Source organism: Astatotilapia calliptera, chromosome 5 (assembly GCF_964374335.1).
Source record: "Astatotilapia calliptera chromosome 5, fAstCal68.1, whole genome shotgun sequence".
NCBI classification, from domain to species: domain Eukaryota; kingdom Metazoa; phylum Chordata; class Actinopteri; order Cichliformes; family Cichlidae; genus Astatotilapia; species Astatotilapia calliptera.
In genome coordinates, this window is record NC_137426.1 from 28,119,754 (window position 1) to 28,144,609 (window position 24,856).

Below are 24,856 nucleotides of genomic sequence, written 5' to 3' on the forward strand. Positions count from 1 at the left end.
TGTAAGGGGGGGTAAAGATCAGCAGGAGAGTAGAGCACAGCAGGGACACGGAGAAGAGGATAAGGTAACAGCAGAGCGGGAGAGGGTCAACAAAGGGCGAGGGGATTGGGGTGGGGAGTGGAGAAACATGGCGATAAGCTTTGATTAATACATGGTGGCACAATGCACACACACCCACGCTTACACAGAAACCTCTCTTTGAGATGCACATGACACAGCCGTGCCTACAAATCACATCAAATAAATCCTTTTGTGCTGATGGCTTAATTTCGCTGAAACCACAAACATCTTTCACATTACAGCCTGGGAGGTTTCCTACTAACCTAACTAGCACTGAAAAATGGAACCTGAAAGTGCCAAATTATACAGCAAATGAAGGAAACTGTGAATAATGTATATTAGAAAAAATATTGCAGAAACAAAGAGGGGGGGGGATGCCACAGCCTTGGGCCCACAGGTGCTGCTTTGAACAACATAAAAAAAAAGAAAAACTAAAAAAACCCAGCATAAAACATATTTGTATTAATGCTGAGGCCCAGGGGCTTCACACAATATGAGATACGCACATATGTGCTCGCACAAACACGCTCGCTGCATATTTTTGTTCATTTATTTCCGAATGTTAATGACACAAACAATGGCCTACATTTTCCAGGACACAAAAGGACTGAAATAGCTGAAGCAAGAATCTGGCTGTGATGTCTTCCATTAGCAGTGAGGTTAAGAGTTTTTGTTGCTTGAAAGAAAAGAAAAAAAGAAATGTGTGGATGTACTTCTATTTATGCACACGAAGAAGAAGCTGGGAGCTATTTCTAGATTTTTCTGCGGCGTCAGCCTGTGCACTTACTCAACATAGTAGACTCCATACACTGGATCATCTATTTTCTCCCATCCTGGAGGAAGTTCTGTAAAGAAAAAAAAAAAAGATAATGAGACAAAGGAAGTAAGTAAATCTTGACTTGCAGGAAGCCGTGTATTGAGCCATTTGTGGCAAAGCCAGGAAAGACCTTTTGCCACGCCATTGTAATCGGCCCGTCAGTCAGTCTCCGAGGCCAGAGCAGCTCAACAGCTTCACAGGCTGTCTGGCTGTTCTCACCTCTGTCCCCCTCACAATGCTGACATTTCCACCCATCAGATAAGAACAGAGCAAGACCCCCATCGGCACAGGTGGATGTATGAATGCGGGGAGGGGGGTAGAGAGATGAAAGGCACATGAGAAGGAAATCGTGAGAAGGAAGTGGACAGGAGCACGGGAAGTGGGAAGAAATACAGGGAAAAAACGGCAATGAAGAAGAGGCAGCTAAAGTTATAAATGACAGGAAGCAGGTGGAAAATTCCAGGCTTAGAAACCTTTGTGCAAAATAAATTGAAGCTAAATTCTGTGAGATGATTGGTTGGTTTCTGAATGAACGACTTCTCTTCTTTTCTTTCCCCTCATACAGAAGAAAAACAACATTCTACAGAATATCACACAGAAACACACGTCTCTAATCAGTGCGCTGGAAAGGTATGGTCGAAAAGTACCTGTCCTTGGCTAAACAAAGGCTCTTTAGTTTTCACATGGATCGCTAAGTGTCTGGTAGAGATTGTTGCAGATTTGACTTCACATTCGTCTCTTTGTGGGCAGAATTAAAACCTGCTTGAGTAGAACTGAAAGGGACACTGTTCACACTGATGTAAGGACACGTGTGCGAACGCTAAAACAGGTGAAAAGGTGAAACTTAAAAGATGACCATAGAAAGACATGAATATGATGCCAATGTGCAATCATCCAGTGGTGCAAACTTGCTGCAGCGCAAAGCTGTTATCTTCAACTGAGCCATCTGATTCACTTCTCCCGCCTGATTACAGCAGCATTGATTACTGGCCATTCTCCACACAGATAATGTCAGACGCTTCTAATTGGCTACAAACAGAGATTGTCCGGTAATCCTCTCCTGTGACGAATAAGTTCTACATATTACCATTATAATTATTATTATTGTATATATATTTATATTTCTTCATACATTCTTATATATTTCTATACTGTGTATTTGTGTATTGTGTATTTTGTTGTACAGTTGTTTCATTTTATTTTATTCCTTCCTAGTTAAATTTACCCTTTTTAATTTTCATATTTATTTCCTATCTTATTCATAGCCTTTTTTTTTTCCTTTAGGTCACGAGCAGTTGTGTAAGCATTTCACTGCATATCGTACTGTGTATGACTGTGTATGTGACAAATAAAATTTGAATTACCCCCAGCCAATTTCTGCTCTGCCCTGCGTGCAAGTAGATAGTAATTACAATCATCCAACTTGGAGAGCTTCCCTCTGCTTTTTAATAAGGAGGACCTCGGCTGGAGTGGAATCAGCTGCAGATGCAGACACACAGAAACACGCCGCCGCGGTCTACATATTAATTTATCATTTGTAAGTGAAACCAGAGCCAACAGCTCCGTGCGTGTAAGCGGCTCGGGCTTCTGTGGGTTCCGTCTTTTTCTACACCTGCTGAAGTGCATCTAAAAGCACAAGCGGCAAAGAAGAAATGCAAGGTTACGGGAAAGAGATGTCGCGAGGGTGAACGTGCAAGGCGAGCACGGTAAATTATCATTTAGATGTTTTGAACTGGAACGTTAAATGGAATGCGGTCCCGCCTGGCGTCACGCACAAATTTTAATCACCCACGTTATTTCACACTGCACTAGTTCCAGTCCGGGAGGACCACCTGTGTGTGTGTGTGTGTGTGTGTGTGTGTGTGTGTGTGTGTGTGTGTGTGTAAGCGCACAGAGAGGACGTTCTGTGCTGCAAACCTACTGAAAGCCTGGTTTCGCTGTGTTTGCAAACACAGATGACAACAGCAAAGACAAAGGGAGGGAAAGTCGTCGCTCATTAAGCCGTGTTTTGCTCTCACCCCGTGTCCCTCTTCCCACTTTCTAGAACATATTGTGATTTCGAGGGGGAGACGAGCGTGATGAGTTACGCGTTTAACTGTTCGCATCTCATTCTGTTGATATAGAGCTGTGATTGATTTCTCCGGAGGAAGAGTCTGCCACAGAGAGGCACTTCTCGCGCACGTGGGTGTACGTGAGAATTTGGGCATGCGTGCCGGCGTTCATAAAAAGGCTTTCGTCTGCTCGTCTCCTTCAGGGGCAGGATTTAATTGCGGTTTCTGTGCCCACCTGCATCGGAGGGCGCCGATCGATAATTATTGAGCATGTTCATCCAGTTGAGGATGTCTTGTGGACAGGGTTGGGGGGGGGTTGTCTGACCTGAAGATTTAAGCGCTGTTGATGCTTAGCAATTGGAGTGGGTTTAAAAATAAAGAAATAAAAGCGTGATAGATTCTCCGTTTTCCTTGGCAGCATCTCATCAACCTGTTTGGATCTGGTGTGCTCTCTTTTTCCTGCTTTTATTGCTTTTTGCTGGAAACACCTTCTGCTGCTCGGGAAAAAAAGAGCTGGAGAGACTAAATCGAAGCAGTTTCTCTGTAGTTGAACCCTTTCATATTACATTTAACCATTTTAAACAGTGCTAATATAGAATATATTTACTAAAGCAGTAATGACGGTGATGAAAACATCCTACATTCATACAGATTTTCATCACAGTATTAGATGTGGGCGTTTATATTTTTCCCCCCTTGTATTGCACCGTGTACCCCCAAGTGAAGTCCAAACATGTCAATCATTATTCTGATATATTTCCTCTAATGGAATAATTCATTACAGGTGCATAACAGTGCGGGGCATCATCTCCAGACACCATTTATCCTGCACAGGTGGCCTCACCGCTCTGTCTGAGAGGCTAGTTAGTGTGCTGATGGGCATCAGAACAAAAAGACCTGTAGCTGTCTGGCTCAGACAGGCACATTAGGAAACCATCATTACAACAATCTTCTCTGGATCAGCTTTTTGCCTCTTATGTCTGATATGATGGCCTTCTGATGTGGGAGTGTTTTGTAAGGCTGTGTAGTGGGTGCATGGCTGGTGGCATGGGGGTTTGATGACAATTATGTTCAAGGCCGCATACAAACGCACATTTAAAAATCCCACGTACTAATGGAAGGGCAGACAAATGTCATGATGTGTCATTTCTGAATGATTAAAGTCACAGTAACCTAACTGATACATGTCAAAAAGATGAGAGAAGTTCCTACCTAGGTCATTATCCAGCTCCTCTGTATGTACCCCTTCTACTCAGTTGAGTGGACGGCACAGCAGCGCCACAGGATTGTTGTTGGGAAGGCAAAGGCAGGGGGGGTGAATTGAAGCAGAAAGACAAACATCTGTGAGTTAGGCGGCTGTAATAACAACATCTGGACACTGGGTGGCAAGATTTAACCAAAACCAGAGCAACAACCTCTGAAAAACCATGTTTACTAAAATCAGGCGGCACTAAAGACTGGATCTCTGAATGTGGTTTGACATCATAATGGAGTTGAGCTTGTGACCTTTTCTTTTTCTGTATACTGTAACAATAGACTACAAAATTGGGGAAGGCAATTAATGGAAGTTGTAGGTCTTGTTGCTCCAAGAAACAGCTGGAAGAAGAGCAAAGGTGGCACCAGCCAGTGGACTGCACACCATTTTCTGTGACCCAATACTGACACCTAAAGACTAAAAGGGTGAACCTCTCAGATGTGTTATGAGAGTCTGAGTTTTTGGGTGCGGTGTAGAAAAACATGCTCTAAACAACGGAACAAAACAAATGAAAAAATATCACCTCCTTTAGCTTACAGAAGATTTTGCACAAACATTGACAGACAGACACGTACCATCATCTTCAGATTCTTCCAGGGGTTTCTGAGGTTTGTCCAGGCACCGAGGGTCTATCCAGGAGGTCGTCCTTGTATTGTGGCTAAGCAGAACACACAAGACAGGCCAGACAAGACAAATTATTAGAGGGTAGCTAATAGACGTCGGAAATTTGACCCTGAAACAGGTGGAATGAATGATTTATAAAAAAGGAAAAAGTGACACACGGCACTTGATCATTAACTGAAAGCCCTGAAAGTCTGGTCAATATTGCTGAGAATAAACAGGAAACATTTAAATCTGAGCAAATTGGAATGCTTTTACCATGTTAATAATAGTAAAAAAAGAACATTATGATTGTTCATTTTAATGGGTGTAGAGAAGAATAACACAGCTGGAAGGATCCTAAAAAAAGAACAATATAAACGCAAGTAAGTTACAGTGGATATTTAAAGTTTTATGCCTCATATTAAGGAATTTCAAATCTATTAGAATCTGTTTGACAAGTAACAACAACAAGGAGTAAGGCATCATAGATGACCAGGTAATCTGTAATAAATTTCTTGCAGACTTTAAATTGGTTAAAGGTTCATGGCTGTAGGAGCGATGCAGGAGGAACTCTTTGGTATCCTGAATTATGCTTCATGTAGCCGCCGGTAATGTACGCTGCATTCTTTAAACTTTCATGCTTCCTAAAGCCTTCGAGTACTCTCCACAGCGACACACGTCTGTCACATTAAGATGAAACCTGGATCTGGTTTAGACGGTGCAGACGATGGTTAATACAGAAAGAGAGTCAGCCATGAGAAAATGTGTCACGTTAGATAAAGTCATGTCCCATTTTAAACAGAGTTTAATCAAAATGAAAGGAAGCTTCATTCAGCCACATTGACAGTGAACACTGATAATATCTGATTTAAGAGTAAGCACTACTGGAATCCGACCTTTGGTACTTACTCTATAAAATAGACCTCTCCGTTCTCGGTATAGGCCATCTCCCAGTTGTCGGGCAGAGGTCCCAGCGGATCCTCTGGGGGAGGATGGCTCAGGTGAGTGTGTGTCTGCTGTGTGCTCTCCGTGATGGCCGGTGGTGAGGGGGTTGTCCCAGCGTAGGACAGGTCACTCTGGCGGGGGGCGAAAGGGCGCACCGAGTGATGAATCTCGTCTAATTCACTAGAGTCTCCTGGAGGGACAAAAAACCCAGAACACACACAGCCTGGTGTCAAAAATCTGTCAACTAAAGGACGCCAGTAACACTTTCAAGGAGCAACAAGTAGCTGTGAAAACAATGAGTTAACCTTGGGACAATGGTGCGCTCCATTTCAAGCTGGGATTTCCAAGCTACCAGTTGTCAACCGGAAAGCTCCCACCAAACCCAACTCAGCAATCCAACATGGCAGCAGTGCACGTAAACATGAGTGAAACTGTAAAACTTGCAATCTGCTGCACTACTGTTGTGCATCTGTGACTCGCTGAATGATCCACACACAGAGCACTGACCGCACTTTACTAGGATGCACTCAATTAGGAAATTCCATTTGCTCTGGAAGATGGCCGAGGCAAATGGAACGCATCACGAGATCAACTAAAGAAAAATTTATTAACAACTGTCTTCAAACAAACAAGTGCTCCTGTTGATTACACCGTTTTTTTAAGTATCGTCACAAGATACAGCCTATTATGTAACCTTAAAGTCTGTGCGGTAATAGAAAAAAAACATACATTTCCTAATACATTAAGAATTATTGAAACATCATTTGAATGGGAGTTTGGAAGAATTCCAGTCATTTAGTGTATTTCTGTAATGTTTTAAATTTCCACAGGAATAAAAATATCACCTGCCTGAGCAGTCTGAATAATTTAAAGACTAAAATATTTGAAAAAAGTTTCATGAGGCTGTAAAAATCCACAACTAGATGACAAGAAAGCCTCATGTCAGTGAGTTTTTGCATCTACTTATTGAATGAAATCAGTTATGTTGCTATAGCATGTTTCCATTTAGCCCAATAACTTCCTAAAGACAGAAGTACTTTGGGCTTGTTTCTTTCCTCCTTCAGTAAAGAATGCTGAGTGGGAAGTTCACGCCTTGAAAGTGCTAGCACCTTGCTTCCTGCCGGTTCATTTCCACACTCACACTCGAGTGGCACTTGTCACACAATCACAGAGAGTTAAACAACTTCTGGTGCCACATTTGAAAAACACATGTCAGCCACAGCTTTAAGGCGGAAACTCCTTAAATTTCCTACTCACCGACTAACAAGGAAATCCCAAAAATTACTCCAGTTCATTTCTTTAATGTCAAACAAGCAGCACTGCTGTCATTTTACCAACTTAAACTTAATTTAATGGACTATTATCCCCCCAAAATCAATTTCACATATGGAATCTGCTCAGGTGTCTAATGCTCGCAGCCAGATGGCACTATTTTACATGTGTGGATGCAGATACGCAGGCAGCAGATGTAGTCAGAGCCAGAGACCACTTACTCACCAATCAAAGAAGTTCTTGTATTCTGCAGCCCCTCTCCACAGCAAAGGGCTCTTTCTCTCTCCACTTCTTTTGTGCTTTCTCCTACTTCTTTTCTGAGCTTATCCTTTTTCACAGTATAAAAACCTCCCCTGCTTGTTTCTTTCTCCCTTTTCAGTCGTTGCTTTTTTAGACTTGCCCTCTTTCTCAGTCACCTCCTCTTTCTATTTAATTTCCTGCTACCTTCTCTCCACTTCCATTCGCCTCCCACTTTATCCATCACCTCTCAAATGATTTTTCTCCCCCGCTTCTCCTCTCCCAAAAATTAAAAGTGAAAGAAAGTGATTCTCAGGCTGATCTGCAGGGTCTGTTTGCTTTGGTGTCCAAATCAGCTGAAGGAGCGGTGAGTCCCGTGAAACAAGGAGGAGTTAAAAACAACCACAGATGCTAGGTGGTTACAGGCAAAGTGTGAGAAAGAGGAAAGATCTCTTTGAAAATGCAGATAAGCATTTATAAGTGTCAGATGTGATGTATCACTTTGGGTCTTCTCTGTGAAAAGAAGGCAAATTTAATTTAGCTTTGGGTCTGCTGCCAGCCTTCTGGGTCCATTCTTTTATCTTCTGTCCAAAGTTGTATTCAAATGAATGTGAGACAAAAATGCTGCTCTTAACACCTGGCTTCAAAACATGGCTTACACGCATCTTGAGTGACCATTTGCTTTTTGATTTCAGGTGCCAAGCTCACACCCTACTTGAGAGAAGGACACACACATCTGTGCTGAGCTGGCCAGAGAAGATGAGTGCACTGTGTGGTGCCACAGCTTGTGTACACAGCTACCAAGGCGTTAGTGCGGGCAAATCAACTGTGCTTTGGTTTGGTATTCACATTATTTTATTTAGTATTTGCTTTTCTGGCTCCACTCATATAGTATTCAATACTATATTGGATAGAAATCAATTATCAGTTCCTCCAGGAAACACTTTTCAGATTAATATTTTTTATGGAGTTAAAATGAAATAAAAATGAACAGGAAATCATTTGAGATGCTTTAAAAGATCTTATTTTGTCAGATCACTTATCTGAAGTCTAACACCAATTTATGTAAAGGAGGGTTATCTGCAAGCAATCAAGTATTAATGTACTCAGTGTACACGCAAAAACAGTGCTCTGTCAGTGTTCCCTTCATGACTCAATAATGGGATATTCTCGTCTCATCAGTTTAAAATTTTAACCAACTATAGTTGTTATTCATTTAGAGTTATTCACTTCAGTCTCCCTCATGTTTCGCTAATCTGACTTGAGTAAATGTACCTTTGCAGATGGTTTAAACCGTGGCTCTTATTATGCATTTGTTATAGCAGAGGGTTATTTTCTTCAACATGGCAGCGTCCTGACAGAGCCATACATGGTCATTTATACACGTGCTGTTGTACTCTTCACTAAAAGCAAACAGCAGAGTGCTTCTTCAATGCACAAAATCATAGAGATACAATGCTCAGTGTTACTCGAGTGTCAATCTAAACTTATAAGAGACTCTCCGCCCATCCGATTTCCTCTCCTTCCTCCGCACGTACCTGTAAAGCTGCTGTTCATGTCATGGAGGTCCTCGTCGTCCTCCTGCTGCTGCTCTCCAGGCACTAATCCAGCATTGTGCATGTCATTGTAGGACTTGGAGCGTCGGGGAGTGGAGTGCTGTGAGCCCGGCAGGCTACTCCTGAGCCCGTCTGGCAGTGGGGCATCACCGCTGTTACCACTACTGCTAATCACTTTCCCACTGGGGGGCTGCACTGGTGGCTTGGGTGTCCCATAATAGTTACCTAGGTGATGAAGGAGGCAGAAGGGAAGATGGGCGGGGATCAGAAAGACACAGAAAAGAGTAGTGGGAGGGCATAAGAGGAGGGGTCGAAGGGCCTTTTGTGTGTGAGTGAAGTGTGTGTGTGTGTGTGTGTGTGTGTGTTGAAGGGGGTTTAGTCACAGTCTTTGTATGCAAATTGTGAAGTTGAGTTTGTCTGTGGGAGAATGCTAATCTCCAAAGCAAAACTGCTTTTGTTCTTTTTTTGTGTTTAATCTCAAAAAAGTTTCACAAGCAGCACCCCCCCCCCCCCCCTCCCTTTTTTGTTTTATAACTAAACAGTTACTTTATTTCTCAAATCACTTTTTACTGCTATAGCTTAATTAAGCTGATATTTTCTAAGTCAACCTTAAACACCAGTTTCTCAGATAACAGATACTCTGACACATGCACAGCACCTGCTTTCCTCCATAAAAAATCCTCTCCATTTCTTCAGTGCCAGTGCAACATTTTGGTTTAACTGAAAAATTCAAATTCAAACACACAGAAAATCACTCATGCTCATCCAAAGAGTAACCAGGCAGAGGTAAAGAGACTGTACCATCTGCAGACCAGCATCTAAAGCCACAGTCTTAATGAGCGAATGGTGTTTGCTCCAAAATATAAGTAAGCTATACTGAGCTAGTCTAATTATTTTGCATTGGCTTGAGTACAATTAATCAACCATGCTCACAGACCTAAAGGATAAAATAATTAAATTCTAGAAGCCGATAGTTACAGATGATTCATAGTTTGAACTTTACATTATCAGAGGTGAAGATATAATAACAGCGAAAAACCTGCAGTCAAACATGATGGAATTATCCAAGAGGATAATGTTTCTGCTTTTCTGTAAGAGCAAAACACCCAGGTTTACACCATGCACAGACTGAAGAAGGTGGACTGATGTTTACATACTGTAGTTTCAGTTGTCAGTTATTATACGCAGTCTCGAACCACATTTTAGATCCTAACCAAGCTTCAGACTTTACTCTCACACACTTCAGACCTGTCTGAGTTTGACAGGCATTTCAAAACATTATGTAATAGATATGATGGGAAAAGCAAACTACATGACGGTTAACTTGTCATGTTGCAGAGCTCTGTGTGTGCCCTCTGCTTAGTAAAGACACGGAGGCTTTTGTGCTCTCTGCAAGTTTCATTATGGGCGTATCTTTGTGTGGAAATAAATAAAGTTTAAAAACTCGCTCAGAATAAGAGTAAAAGCTGTCTGAGATTTTATAAAATGGGTCTGTGTTGAACAAATGTTCTGTGTAGAAGTATACGCCTGTGCCTTTGTATCTCTTCCAGGAAACTGTTAGCTCAGTACGGTATCTAAATGTTATTCAGTTAATTTCAACCTTTACACTGTGTCTCTTATTCAGAAAAATAGCAAAAGCTCCAACAAACTACAAAATGAGTCTTCTAATACAATACAAGCAGCAGGTTTTAAAGTGATTTAAACCCTGTTTGTGTTATATTGTTGTTGGTAGAGATGGGAGGCTCGATCTGCTGGTTCTACTTCTAAGATTCACCTGTCCAGGTGTCTGCAGGACGGTGGGTTTTTTTTTCTTTTATAGTTGGCAAGGTCCAACAACTACAGCAACCTTTCTAATTTACCATCATATGTTCCTATCTCCAAGAGGGTCCCACTTTTCTCCAATTCCAGGAATTGCTCTACTGAGAGGAATTCGTAGTCCACGCCAGGAACTTCTCCTTCACGTGGGGCACGGGTAGTACCTAGACAGAAAAACAGAGAGAAACGTAAAGTTAGACGACTTCTTTTTTTCCCATTTCATTATGTGACATTTCATCACCTTGGGAATCTGAGTGCTATGATGTCAAATGAACTGCCATGTGAACCCTTTGGGATTTCCCACACACTTCCTCCCCATAATGCTAATCTTTCTGTTCCTATATCCTCTCGTTTAAGTTGTGCATATATATCCACATGCATTAGAAGCCTCCATCGCAATTGGTGCAGAGCGAGTTGCAAACAGCAGAGCCTAAAAGAATGATTATCAATTGTCTGCTATGATGTTATTTCTCGGGTGGGGTGTGAAGTATTGTAGTGGCACCTCAGTGAGAGCCTGCCATATGTGCCGGGGTGGAATGGGAGTGTGTGTGTCTGTTTCTGAATTGGCATGCAGCCTGTGAAATTCTAGCACTTGCCTTTAATGGCTGCAGACAGTTGGCCGGTGTGGCACCAGCGGTAAACAGCTTTACACATGAAACGCTGTGTTTCTATTTAACCATTCAATGTTTGCCTGACTAATGCGATTTCCACGCTATTGTACGCGCCGCTCTGAAGTTCTCTTTAGCGTTATCTCACTCTCTACCTAATTGATTGTATCCTACTCCAAAAATCGAATTATTCTGGCACAAATAAAAGCATCCAGTGCCCATGGCAAAATATCTTTTTCTTCTATTTAGTGACAGCAGAGGGCTTTCCCTGCTTTGCCTTCTTCCCTTGAAACCCCTTTCTTCCATCTCCCGATCTGTCTTATCTTGCAATCATTTTGTCTCCAGTGGGCTGCTAAGCAATAAGCTGGTAAAAATAGATGTGTGAGAATACGGGGAGAGGCTCCCACTGCAGCCACGTTCGGTGACACTGGTGATAAATCACAGATGCGCACATCCTAACTCGAGCAAGCGTACAATGCACACAGAGAGTTTCCACGTCTGAAGATAATGAATCTCTTATACAAATATTCTTGACGTGCATCAACTCAATCATCTATTACAGTATATCGCCTATTCTATCACGGTTATATGCCATTGTATGAAGGACACAGACAGGGATAATCTTCTTGTGCATTACCAGAATTCGCAAGTAGCGCCCGCAAACATCTAATTGCTTGCGCACCAAGAGGAAATTGATTTAAAGTCAATCGGATACCAGTCGCTCTTTGCACGTTCCCAGGCAGAATTTCTTTTTGCCGAATGTCAACCGTAAAGAGTGCTCAGACAAGCCGGAGTGTCCAGCCGACTGTCAGTTCGCTTCGCATACAAAAGCGGCCATTGATTCGACTCCATTTAGACGGTGCTGCTCTTAGAAAACTAAATAGGAAGAATTGTGACCAGTGTTTCAAAGGGGGTGTTAAAAAAAAAAAAAGGGAGAAAAAAAAGCAGAGCCTTGGCTTATACCCAGGGTTGAGACACTGTTATCGCTATAGGCCTAATTAATTCAATATCCCCTCCCCACAAAAGCTCCATTGACCAAACTGTGGAATGGTACGAGCAAGAAAGACAGGTTGAGAGCCGAGCATAGAGACTCCTGCGACTGTGCTAAGAGTTAATATAATCCAGCTGCTGGTGCACACAACGAAGCCTCGGAGGGTGTTCATCTAAAGCTGGCTGCCTTGGGGCTTAATGGTTTCAGCGTATTCACGAGTTGAGTTGGGTAGGTGGGTGTTATGTAGAAAGAAAAAAAAAATCATCATTAGCATTTCAGGAAGATGATCAAGGAAAAATGGTAAGACACTGGCAGTCACACTGTAATGCTGCCGCTGCATCAAAAACATCCCTCCAAAAAACTTAAAGCATTGCAGCCTGCAACTGTATGACACACACAGCAATGAAAAACTGTTTTTTATAAGGACAGAATAGAAACATTTAAGTCATTTATGCTTCTACAAGCATCCCGGGCCTGAGTTTCTGCTAATGAGAGGAATAATACAATGTGGGCAGGAAAGTTGCTAACTTGTGAGAGAAAGAAGTTTGTTTTCCAGTTACAACTTCTTTAGCTTCACAACTTCCTTGTCAAAAATAGGACCACATAGTTATGGCTCCATTAGAGAAAGCATGCACGATGTAAGGCATGACACGCCAGCATTTACATCACGCACAGTCGGTTGACCCTCTGAATGGTACTTCCTGTGGTCAGTTTTGGAAAGCATCGATAAAGCTGCTCACCTAAACTGTTCAACTTACATTCCTGCAGGATACTGAGCACTACCCATTAACACGTTGCATCCCACTTCAAGATACTGCCACACTTCCCCTGAATACTGAACTTACCACTAACTGTGTGGAAATTCTGCAAAACACTACATTTCAAGCAATGTCAAGTTTCTTTTTCTGAAGTATGCAGTGGCTGTGACTAGTCAATCCCAAACACCTTACCTAATATCAATAGCTTCAAAACATGTGTATACAACAGCCATCATAGAGGTTGTACACAACAAAATGAAGGAATTGACGTCTTTTTAAGAACAGAATTCATCAGCAATCCATTTATAAAATTAGTGAGAATAAAAAGGTCCAAAAGCGAACACATAACCTCAACCTCCAAACACAATCTCGACAGACCGAGTAGAAGGTTTTTAATTTTATATTAGATTAGTGTGTCAACTACCTTAATCTCGCACAGCTGAGCTAACACTTATTTTAGGTGAAACTGCAAAAAAGCCAATAAGCCTGTGTTTGAGGGTCAGCACGGAGGCTTGGGACTAGTTTTATTCAGCAAGGGGCTCTCTGCTGTGATTGGTGAAAATATAATAATGCATATCTGACTGAAGGGTATTTAGACCTGTCCTCACAGACACTTCACTACAAGGGCAACTATCACTGCTACTACTGCAAATGGAGTAAAAGAAGCAGTACTATAAGAAAAAACACTTGCCCATAGTGAGAGCAGGGGTCCGTGTGCATGTCTGCACACAGAGCAGGTCAACAGCCTCAAAAATACTGTCGCTGTCATAATGTGTGTTTTTTTAAAAAGTGTGGCTTTAAAGCTCTGCAGGTTTTTAATTTCTCCATTACCTGAAAGTGCTTTCACTAGAGCTTATATTTGTTTGTTAATATGTGTATGATTGTTGTTTAGAAATATGTACACGACTTTTATTAATTACACTTGTTCAATTCCTCTTTAATTCACATATCTAATCAATGGCAGTGCATTCGGGTGTGTAGATATAATCAAAGCAACCTGCCCGAGTTGAAACTGAGTGTCAGAATGGGGGAATAGAGGTGATTTAAGTGGTTGGTGCTGCCAGATAAACTCTTGTGAGCATTTTAGGAACTGCTGATCTACTGGGAGTTTCATACACACAACAATCTATAGGATTTACAGAAAATGGTCTACAAAAGAAAAGATTTAATGAGCAGTGATTCCCTGGGTGAAAAGTCTTTCTTGGCGTCAGAGGAGAATGGCCTGATTGTTTTGAGCTGTCAGGAAGGCTTAAATAATGACTTGTTTCACTTTTTGTATTCAGAATAGCATCTCTGAATTTGCAAAACATCAAATGAAGCAGATGGTCTAAAAGCAGGAAACCGAAGCTACATATTCACATGGGCTGGGACATGAGAAGATGGGAAAACGTTGACTCGTCTGATGAGTCTCGATTTCTCCTGCAACATTGCTGGGGTCAGAATTTGACATAAACAACACGGAAGCAACCGGTTCATACTGCTGGTGCAATCGGTTGGGAGTTTTTTTTTTTAGCACACGTCGGGCCCCTTAGTACCAACTGACCCATCTTCTGGTGGCTGCTTCCAGCAGAATAACACACCATGTCACAGAGCGCAAATCATTGGAAAGTGCTTTCTTGAACATGACAGTGAGTTCACTGCACTCAAATGGCCTCCACAGTCACTGATTTCAATCAAACGGGGCTCCTTTGGGATGTGATGGAACGAGAGATTCACATCGTGGATGTGCAGCCGACAAATCTGCAGCAGCTGTGTGATGCTGTCATATCAATATGGATCAAAATCTCTGAGGAGCATTTCCAGCATCTTGTTGAATCTCTGCCATGAAGAATTAAAGCAGTTGTGAAAGCAAAACTGGATTCAAACATGTACTTGCAAGATGTAACTAATAAAGTGGCCATTAAGTTATATGCAGTATTTTGTTTTAACTTGGGGCCCACTTGCAAGCAAGATCTTGATCACAATTAAACTTCTTAATTAAATAAATAAAATAAAAATACATTTGCATATCCTCCTGGTAAAACAAACCACTTTGTGTAGGATCAAGACTTTTTGCGCATGTTTGTGTGAACATATGGAGCTGTGCCTGACCTTTATTCCTTCCTGTCCGCCTGACTATCCGATTGTCTGTTCCTTCCCACAGATAAGAAACCAGCAAGCTGAGCCCAGCAGAAGGTTGACTCAGATACCCACAGTCAGAAGCAGTCTTCTGGCTCATATGTGAATGGCAAACATGCGCGCGCGCGCACACACACACACACACACACACACACACACACACACACACACACACACACACACACACACACACCTTTTGGCCTGTAATAGTATAAACAGGTTTGAGAAGCAGACACTTCCTACTCAGTGTCCTTGTCATAATCAGCAGCTGTTCCCCCTCTGCCAGCCAAAACATGCATATGTAAGTGCCCGCACACAGACAGTGGGGAGGGAGGTGTCACCAAATGGCATGGTCTACGGATAATGGGGGTGTGGGTGGAGGGTAATCACCTAATGGAGCTTTATGCAACGATCTCCTTTGCAGCACACACATACACTCATAAACACCGCTTCATTATCATAACAGCTACAGAGGGGGCGCTGCCCTAGCTAAGCCGTGTACCACCTATGGCGATCGGATCAGACTCTACGAGGAGAGCAACTTAAATTCAGCACATCTGTACTTATTGGGTGCGGGGTGGAATGGATACTGGCCACCTTTGCTAAAAAAATGTTTTTGAAAAGTCAATGATCATATTGCTTCGATGCCCCTTAACTTATTGGCCAAATAATTAAGAAAAGTAAAAGCAGAAGGTAGACAAGAAGCAAAAAGGGAGACAGAAAAGATATACTGAAAGCATTCAGATGAGGCAAATAGTCAACATGGCACCCAAACTAGAACAGGTATTTCCACCCAAAAAATTTGATAAAATAAACAAATAGTGTAAATAAAAGTGGTACTAATGATTTTAACTAATATTGGATCAAAACATGGCTTATGGCAACTTAACTGTGTGAGAGCACAACAAGATGAAAGTCCTTTGAAAAGGAAGTTTTAAGGCTTTTGAAACATGAACACATTTATTATCGGCTTACTTTAGTATTTCAAAGCGTTCCAGCAAGGCCTGTAAAACTTCTGTGATTTTTAATGTTGCCATCCTCAACAGTTGGCAACATCATGTCCACTATCAAACATGGCCATGGCTGGCTTTATCAACTGTGAACCTAATTGTAACCAAGTGACAAACTTCACTTTGTACGTTGAGCTTAAAAAAAAAAAAAAAAAAAAAAAGGTAAAATACCATTTTCAGGTATACAATTGTTCCTGGCTAACAGAAGGCCCCTTCAGACTGAATTTCTCAATCATTTCAAAGTGAGGACATTCTGTCAATCAGACATGTGTCACCTTCACTATAACAATCTTCAGTAGTATCATCTGTCGTTTGTGAGATTTCATAGGACTCCGTCTGACCTATAACGCACGAGGTCAGATTTGTCAAACCTCGGCACCTTAATTCTGATACCAGATTTATGACTGAGGATTTCAAATTTTGAATTGGATCCATAAACTTTAGTAAATGGATTAGTCAACTATAACTGACAGCTCAACTGTCTGTAGTCAAATATATAATCAGTCATTTTCTGTTAGATATGAATCGATGCTGTCTTCATGACGGGATTAATTTAACCTACACAGGGATGCTGCTGCATCAGGGAGTGCAATTATTTCCCTGTTTGGTTTCCTCTATTTGGTGCAGCAGGTGTGGAATACAGTGGTTCCTCGCTGTTTCGATTGCTTTTGGTGCAATTTTGCACTTTTTTGGTGGTGGTGGTGGTGGGGGGGGGGGGGGGTGTTTGTGTTTGTGTTTTTTTTTCACAGCACATTGTGTTCTGCGTCCTGATCGACTGTAGACCATCTTCAGTCAATCAATCTCGTGCCGTGTCTCCTGTACAGAACAGAATCCGTCCAGCTTGTCAAATTTACATAAACCTTTGCTAGCAGAAGACAACAAACGCAACAGTGTTGACGTCAAAGGATTATAAGGCGCATTAAGTTAAACCAAACAGTCAGATAAGTCAAATTTTACTCATTCTTCTTGCTTCCTCCACTTCCGTACCATTGATTCATTAATGTTGAATTCTCTCGCAGCTGCTCTGTTCCCACGTTCTGGACCTGAAATCAGGTCTTGATCTTTGGTGTCATTCTATAATACTGGACTTGGTTTGAACTTTGAGAGCATTTAAACAAGAAACGTGTGAAAATGTCAACGCCTGTCTGAGAAAAGTGTAGAAAGTGTGCAGTGAGGGGTTTTACAGCCTTAAAACATCTATAATAATTGTAAAAAATAAAGTTAGCTATTTTGCGGATTTCACCTATTGCGGGTTATTTTTAGAACGTAACACCCGTGATAAACGAGGGACCACTGTAAACCCAGAGGAACTATTTCTGGAAACAAGTATCAGCAAGGCTTTGTCAAAACTCAGATTGAATGTCATTATTCTGAACTGTTGTAATGTGTGGAAGTTCCTTCCAGGAAGTTTGTTTTTCGGGGGGATTTTTTGTCAGGGAGTGAGCAAAAGCAACATACAAAAGGTATATGGTGAGGTCAGTGTGTGCCTCAACGTTTGTATTCGGTTGCATTTAGGCACCAGCGTTGATAACACGTTCATCTTTGCCGTCTGAACAAAAATTAGATTCATCTCTAAAGAAGGCAGTTTGGACAAAGTGAGACTGTGAGAGAGGTTAGAAAGCAGTCATTTCTTTATTTTGCTGTGCTTTAAATCAATCATTTCTGTCAGTGAGCTGCAAATATCACGACAAGACACATGAGCACAGCTGTTATCTTGTGCACGCCAAGCTCTTAATGGGATAGTGTTCAGATGTGCCGTGCTGAAAGTGATGTGTAAATGTTCGTAACACACTCTTCCAGAAATGTATTTAGGGTGTGCATCCAGCGAAGAAGCCGCCACGTTCAGATAGTGTCAAATTAACCGAAATGACTGCACGTTCTTACAGCAAAAGCATTGAAGTCCTCTGACTTTGAACTTTACTACATTCTAATAGGCACAATCAAAAACGTATTCACTCACTACAACAGTATCTGCTTCAGGGTCTACACAGCCCATCACCGACGAAACTAGATCACTCCGCTCTTCATTCAAGAAACACTCCCTGTAATTCTTTCCATTTTCTCCATGTTCCTCTAGCATTACAGTTAGAGGTTTCATAGGCAGATAAGCTCATGAACTCTGTGACCTCCCAGTCATCATCCTGAAATGTTTAACATCCCTCTTCCACTATAGCCTAAGACTCCACGTTCCTCCCTGCAGCAACTCCCCCAGCTCCTGACTCCAAAACAAGCCCATTGCCATTTTCTCGTAGCATTGCAACACTCAACATTAGTCAGCGTTCCTTGTAAACACTTGGGAAGATATTTGCAATGACAATTTTGTTGTCAGTGCTTTGAATTGAATATTGAATTGAATTAAGTGCTGTCAGGTTTCCAGTGTTGTCCACCTTACGGCTGCACTGAAAACTACTGATACTAGCTGAAGTTTTGTATAAGCCCCCCCTAGTTTCACTATATTAAAGTTGCTAAAACCTTAGTGATAAATTCCTAACTTGGTAAGCAGATAACATTTCAGGGCTTCTTATTTGAGTTGCTCTTGAACCTTTTCTTGAATGATGCAGTGTTCAAAAGTTGTTTATAACACTTTTAAATCAGCTATTTTGATCGTGTAAAGATCTGGATTGCACATGCATGTTTCTGTTGGCAAGTAAAAGTAAAAGAAACCTTCATAATTCTTGAACATCTGAAGTTTAATGTATTTACAAAACAAGTGAATGACGACTACTTTAGTGACCTTAGTAATAATCAGAATTTCGCAGAATCGGGTTTATCAGCAATCAAGGGCATAATGTTGCACGTGCACGTCTTTCAAACCACAATCAATAGATGACAGCAACTAGCCACGACCCTCACTGTGACCTTGGCCTGCCCACTTTGTCTAAACTGTCACTCGGCTTACAGCAGATCAATATCAGACTGCCTCCTTTTGTGCCAATGTCCCATTATCCAAACTGAACCGGGGTGTTCAGGGTTCATATTTTGGTTCAACGACGAGGAGAAAAATAATTTGATGTGTAATGGTGACACATATTACATACCAAAGGAAAAAAAAAAAATCAAGACTTCACACAAGATGACTAACAATAACTGTCTCTTTCACAAATACACGGCCTAAGAATTTACATGGAATCTCATTACTTATCAAACAAAACATGCATGCAGTACACCTTATGATTTCCTGCTCTAAAGCAAAAAACTGATATAATGATCTTTACAAACTAACTTCAAGCACAGCTGACACTAGTGCCAGAGAAATCCAAGCAGCTCATCCATATTTAATTGATGGTAGACTATTTTGAGGGATCGTCTCCCCAAAGCAACCAAGTTGCCAAATAAGTCGGGACGCTGTGTGGAGACTGAATCTAATGTTTTATAATCATTTATAAATCACTCGTGTTTTAATTGGGAAAAAAATATTATTTTGGGGGGGGAAACCCAACTTATTAAACTAGGTGATATGTTTGAGTCCAATTTTGACAGAGCCATATTTAATAATAATTATTAACCACCTCCTCGAGAATATGCATGGTAGACTTAACTGTTGACGAGGCAGTCTTTCACAGCATGGTGAACACTTCCACACCTTCACCTCTAAAAAGCTCAACCTTCTATAAGACACTAACCAATTATTGTTACTGACCTGTTTCTTAATAATGTCATCAGCTGTAAAATGTCCAAATAGCTGCTGTTTTGATCATTTGTCTCCATCTCACCCTATCCCTAATATCCTTTCTCACCCCAGCCCTCTGCATGTCCTCCTTCACCGCATCCACGAGTCTTCCTCTGCTCTTTCCTGCCAGTTTCCTCTTCAACATCCTTTGTCTAGTGTATCCAGTACTCTGTTCTGAGCGCGTCTGAACCATCTCTTGCCTCTCTAACTTTATCTTCAAATTGCTCAACCTGAGCTGTCCCTCTGATGTACTAATTTCTAATCCGCTCCCTCCATCCCCTACCGGGTCGGCATCCTGTCCAAACCACACATCATAGCAGGTCTCACGACCATCATGTGAACCTTCTTTTTCGCTCTTGCTGCCATCCTTCTGTCGCAGATTGGCACTGGCACTCATCTCCACCCACTCCACCCCACCTGCACTCTCTTCTTTACGCCCCTTGTGGACTGTCCATTGCTTTGGATGGTTGACCCCAGGTATTTAAACTCTTCTACCCTCACCACCTCTGCTTGTTGCAGCTTCACTGTTCCACCCATCTCCCTCTCATTCACACTCACAGCTATATGTATTCTGCCAACGTTCATTCCTCTTCTCTCTAGTCCATGTCTCCATGTCTCCAGGCTCTCATCCACCTGCTCTCTCCTCTCACTACAGATCACAGTGTCGTCTGTGAGCATCATAGTCCATGGAGACTCCTGCCTGGCCTCATCTGTCAACTTGTCCATCACCACTGCAAACAAGAAGGGGCTCAGAGACTATCCCTAACATAATCCCACCCCACCTTGAATCCATCCGTCACTGCTGCCCCAGACCTCACCAATGTCTCGGTGTCCTTGTACATGTGAAGTGTCATCTTTGGGGTATTTTTATAAACCACTACATTCTGTTTTAATTATATTTTATGTAGTTTTTTTTCTAACCTTACTGGATACAAGGTTGGACACTAGGTTTAGCAACATTTGAGAAGTCAGTGCATGATATCTCAGTTAGATTTGAGAGTACAATGACACAAGAGCATGACAACACTGTTTAATTATTCTTCACTTAAACATATTCCACAACACTATGAAGGACAGAAGTCTATGAGGACTTGAACCTTGATGAATTATATAGGAGACAGAAGACCTAACATAGGAGATGTTCTAGTAGACAGTAGCTGGGCAACAACTGAGTCAGATGATAGTCAGTGACAAAGTAAAAGACAAAAGTAATCTTAGCCATATTTCCTTAACACAATGACATTAAGGCAGATGAAAAAGAAGTAGAAGGAGGCTCTACAGGCACGCACACAGCTTCTAAAAATAGCCACGTGTGATAAATCTGTTTATTTCCTACACTTGCATTCCCCCAGAGCAACAGAGGACCCTGGGCACATATCCCCCCAGGCCGAGGCCGGGCCTTTCATTTTGGTGGTGACCTACATTTAATTCCTTCCACAAGGACAACGCAGGGCTTGACTCCATGGATGACTTTGTCATCATAGCTGGGAGCTGGGAAGTCGCCCTCCTTGACATCTTTATTTGATCCAGTTTGAAGCTTTAGTTTGGCAAAAATCATTAGGGCATCTTCAGCCCGCTTAAATCTTTAAGCTGTCATGGTTTAAAATGAGGAAAAAGAACCAGGCTGAAATATACTTCTTTGATATTACTATCAGCTGGTCTTTTAACTCTTAACCCCTTGGACGCTAACTTGGAGTAACCCTTGAGCTTTTTTCCAAAAGCAGTTTCAGTCATATTTCAGGCCTATGGTCTCTGCCTCTGCAGCTACCCTTGGAAAAACTCTGAAACTATTCTAATGATCATTAAATCATGTCTTTACTGATATAGCAATAAAGGAAGGGTCTTCAAATGTTGTCCTTAAGGGGGAAAGATTTACAGCAAGAAGGTTCTTAGTGCAAATCTCAAGGTTTGAGCGTTTCTAGATGATGGTGATGATGAAGGTCACCATGGAAATATAAGGTTCAACTTAAAAAAAAAGCAGTGACCCAGGTCAGGATATCCAAATAACACGATTATAATAGTTCTAACCTTGAAAAACTGTTCCACACAATTACTGTGTACCTGATATTTGAATTAAAAGACTTATAGGTCAAGCCTGTCCAAACGGCATTTCTTTATGAATTCTTTCACAACGACATCCAAGACAAATTACTGCCGCACACGTGCCGACTTTTTAAACATGTTTTTGCACGTGATCGATACCTGCCTAATCTGCAACAGCCACACCAGAAAGCAGAAGTTATTTTGTCACTGCTGATGACGCAACAGTATTGTTAAAAAAGCAACATGAACTGGGTTAATGCACACATGTCACACTGTATGGTTATAATTAGCAATAGTGTGCACACCGCAGCAATTTCTGTATAAAAAATTTGCAGCATCTATGTAAAACCATGATGTATTTGATTACACACACGCACCCTTTCAAAATAAAATAATTTTTGATCAATCACAACAATAAAGACATCTTTCTTTATTCAGTGCAATTGTTTAGATATCAGATATATCAATAAAGGATACTGTGCCACAGACAGGCACAAAGGAGTGTATTTGCAGGCTGTAGCAGTTCAGGTGAGCGGTTTAGGAAGCATGCAGAGGGTTCTTTCACGTAGAGATAGCATGAGAAAATACATTTAATGATTTTTTTTGTATGGAGTCATTTTAAAAACTGACAGCATGATTTTTGTATTTTTGGTTTGTTTGTTTTTTTTACTGGAAACTGTCAAATTGACTCCAACTAATCTGTATTGGTGCTGAAAATAACTTATCAGTTTTGTAATGGGGCACTTCAGGGTATGCCCACACTATATCAACAGACACGCTATATCAACAGAATGACCAGTGTTACCTAAAAAACAAATGTCATTCAAACATCGAGGTTCAGAGAAACAACATACAGATTAGTGGGTTTCTGGATTTAGAAATAAAAGCAGCATATTAAAACAATCATTGTTTGTTTCAACACTTTCACCACTGAAGTGATCAGTGCTGTGAGTGAAAAGTAGGCCATCATAAATGTGTTTGGCAATGATTCATTATCATAATTGTTCTATTAATAGAGCCAGCTGTTCTTATTCGGCTTCTGTGCTGCCATTCAGGTCACTCAGGACAGGAGTTATTTGAAACGGTGCATTTTAAGTGGTCTGTGACTGACACATAGACAATGGCGCCACTCCTAAACTCTGACAGCATATTTGGACAAAATGTTGTTTTTCTACACGTGATAAGACACACACACAGACACAATACAAGGCACAATGTATTCCAGGTTATATGTATGAGCTAGGGTAGAGCAGAAGCTGTTATCTGCAAAAGTTGGTTAAAACTTTCATGACACGACTCAGTGGATAGTCCACAGGGACTTGTGATGTTCACTCCCTCTGCTTCCATTCCCTCCATCACTCCTTTCTGCTTCCATCACTTCTCCAGTTCATTGATTAAGACCACAGGCTCCACCCAGTCTCTGATCTGCTCATTTGTGATTTCTCTCTCTGCAGTACGCTTGGCAGTTATAACAGCAGCTTGTGTGGTCGGGCAAAACTCTTCCTGTTTCGGGTTTGAATGGTGGAGAACTGTGGTTCTCCTCAAGTCTCACACCGGGTCCCACTGTAGGCCCAAATCTGTTTTTCTGCTCTAATGTTGCTGATGTCATACAATGCAGAAGTATAATTACAGCTTAATTCATTTTGGCTACAGCACTTATGTAAATGACCAGTGATACCGAAATCCAGATGTGAAGGATAAAGAGGATTCGCTTATGGTTTGCGTCAAGTAAAAGAGAAGACATTGTTTGTGCCTGGCTACTGAGATTAATACAATGCATGCTACCAATATTAACTCTTTCCCCATCAGATGCCTGCTAGATGTAACCTTTGTCCCTTTTCTCAACAGAGTGGTCCTATTTCATGGCTGCTTCACAAGTTAGTATAGTCAAACCACAACTTTATTGATATATATCAGGGGTGGGGGAACTCCATGCCTCAACGGTCGGTGTCCTGCAGGTTTTAGATGTGTCCCTGATCCAACACAGCTGACTTAAATGGCTAAATAACCTTCTCAACATGTCTTGAAGTTCTCGACAGGCCTGGTAATGAACTAATCATTTGATTCAGGTGTGTTGGCCCAGGGTGAGATCTAAAACCTTCACGACAACGGCTCTCGAGGCCTGGAGTTCCCCACCCCTGATATATAGTTATGTGCCAAAACTTGGGGGAGGTTGCCAGATGTCATCTTTATGGGGGTAACAGTTAACACTAAAAGGCATTCTGGTTAAAAATCTACACCAAACATTTCAGATTTTGGTCATTTTTTAGTCATAGGATGCTAGCAGCTGCAAATGAACTCTTGACCAGCTATCTTCTAGCAGCAATGAATAGCAGGTTAGAGAGGTCATGCAAGTTCATGTCCGTAAAACTCGATACACCAGGATCTTTTTAAAACATCTTCATAGACAAATATGATTGTCTTGACGTCACATGAGGCTGATTACCAGGGGTGGGCAATTCCAGGCCTTGAGGGTTTTAGATCTCACCCTGGGTTAACACACTTGAATCAAATGATTAGTTCATCACAATTCCTCTGGAGAACTACAAGACATGTTGAGGAGGTAATTTAGCCATTTGAATCAGCTGTGTTGGATCAAGGATACATCTAAAACCTGCAGGACACCAGCCCTCGAGGCCTGGAGTTGCCTACCCCTGCTTTATATGTAGCCCTTTTTACTAGTCTCCAACTCTTCCAATCAACTAGACAAGGCACCTAACACATAAACCTATGGGACACAAAGTGCCTATGGTTTGTTCTTATAACTGTGACAACATCCAGACAATTTATTTTTTAGTCAAACTCATTACAAAAATTCCATAATCGTTATAAAAGAGAAAAGCTTATTTTGGAAAGTATTTACGCATTTTGCTTTTGGTAGATTAAACACAAGACAAGAATAAGGGGGGGGGGGCACCACACACACAAGGTAACTATAGCCAAGTTTTCAGGGTTTTTTTCCTTCAAACGGGCCACATTTTGTTGATTCACTGTGGTTTATTAGAGCATCTGCTTTGATTAAATAGGTGCCAATTTAAAGAATACTG

At 41.5% G+C, this 24,856-nt stretch overlaps 1 protein-coding gene across 34 annotated transcripts in view; it reads right to left on the reverse strand.

Annotated features, from left to right (window-relative positions):
• magi1b (membrane associated guanylate kinase, WW and PDZ domain containing 1b) overlaps positions 1-24,856 on the reverse strand; it is a 141,407-nt gene that overhangs the window by 46,762 nt on the left and 69,789 nt on the right. For all 34 annotated transcript variants that reach the window (XM_080302027.1, XM_080302025.1, XM_080302026.1 and 31 more), the window contains 6 exons: positions 10,656-10,775; positions 8,779-9,021; positions 5,696-5,921; positions 4,759-4,841; positions 4,141-4,176; positions 848-905 (listed from right to left, as the gene is read on the reverse strand). In XM_080302027.1, the coding sequence (XP_080158153.1) occupies positions 848-905; positions 4,141-4,176; positions 4,759-4,841; positions 5,696-5,921; positions 8,779-9,021; positions 10,656-10,775 (766 nt within the window). The remainder of the gene's footprint in view (positions 1-847; positions 906-4,140; positions 4,177-4,758; positions 4,842-5,695; positions 5,922-8,778; positions 9,022-10,655; positions 10,776-24,856) is intronic.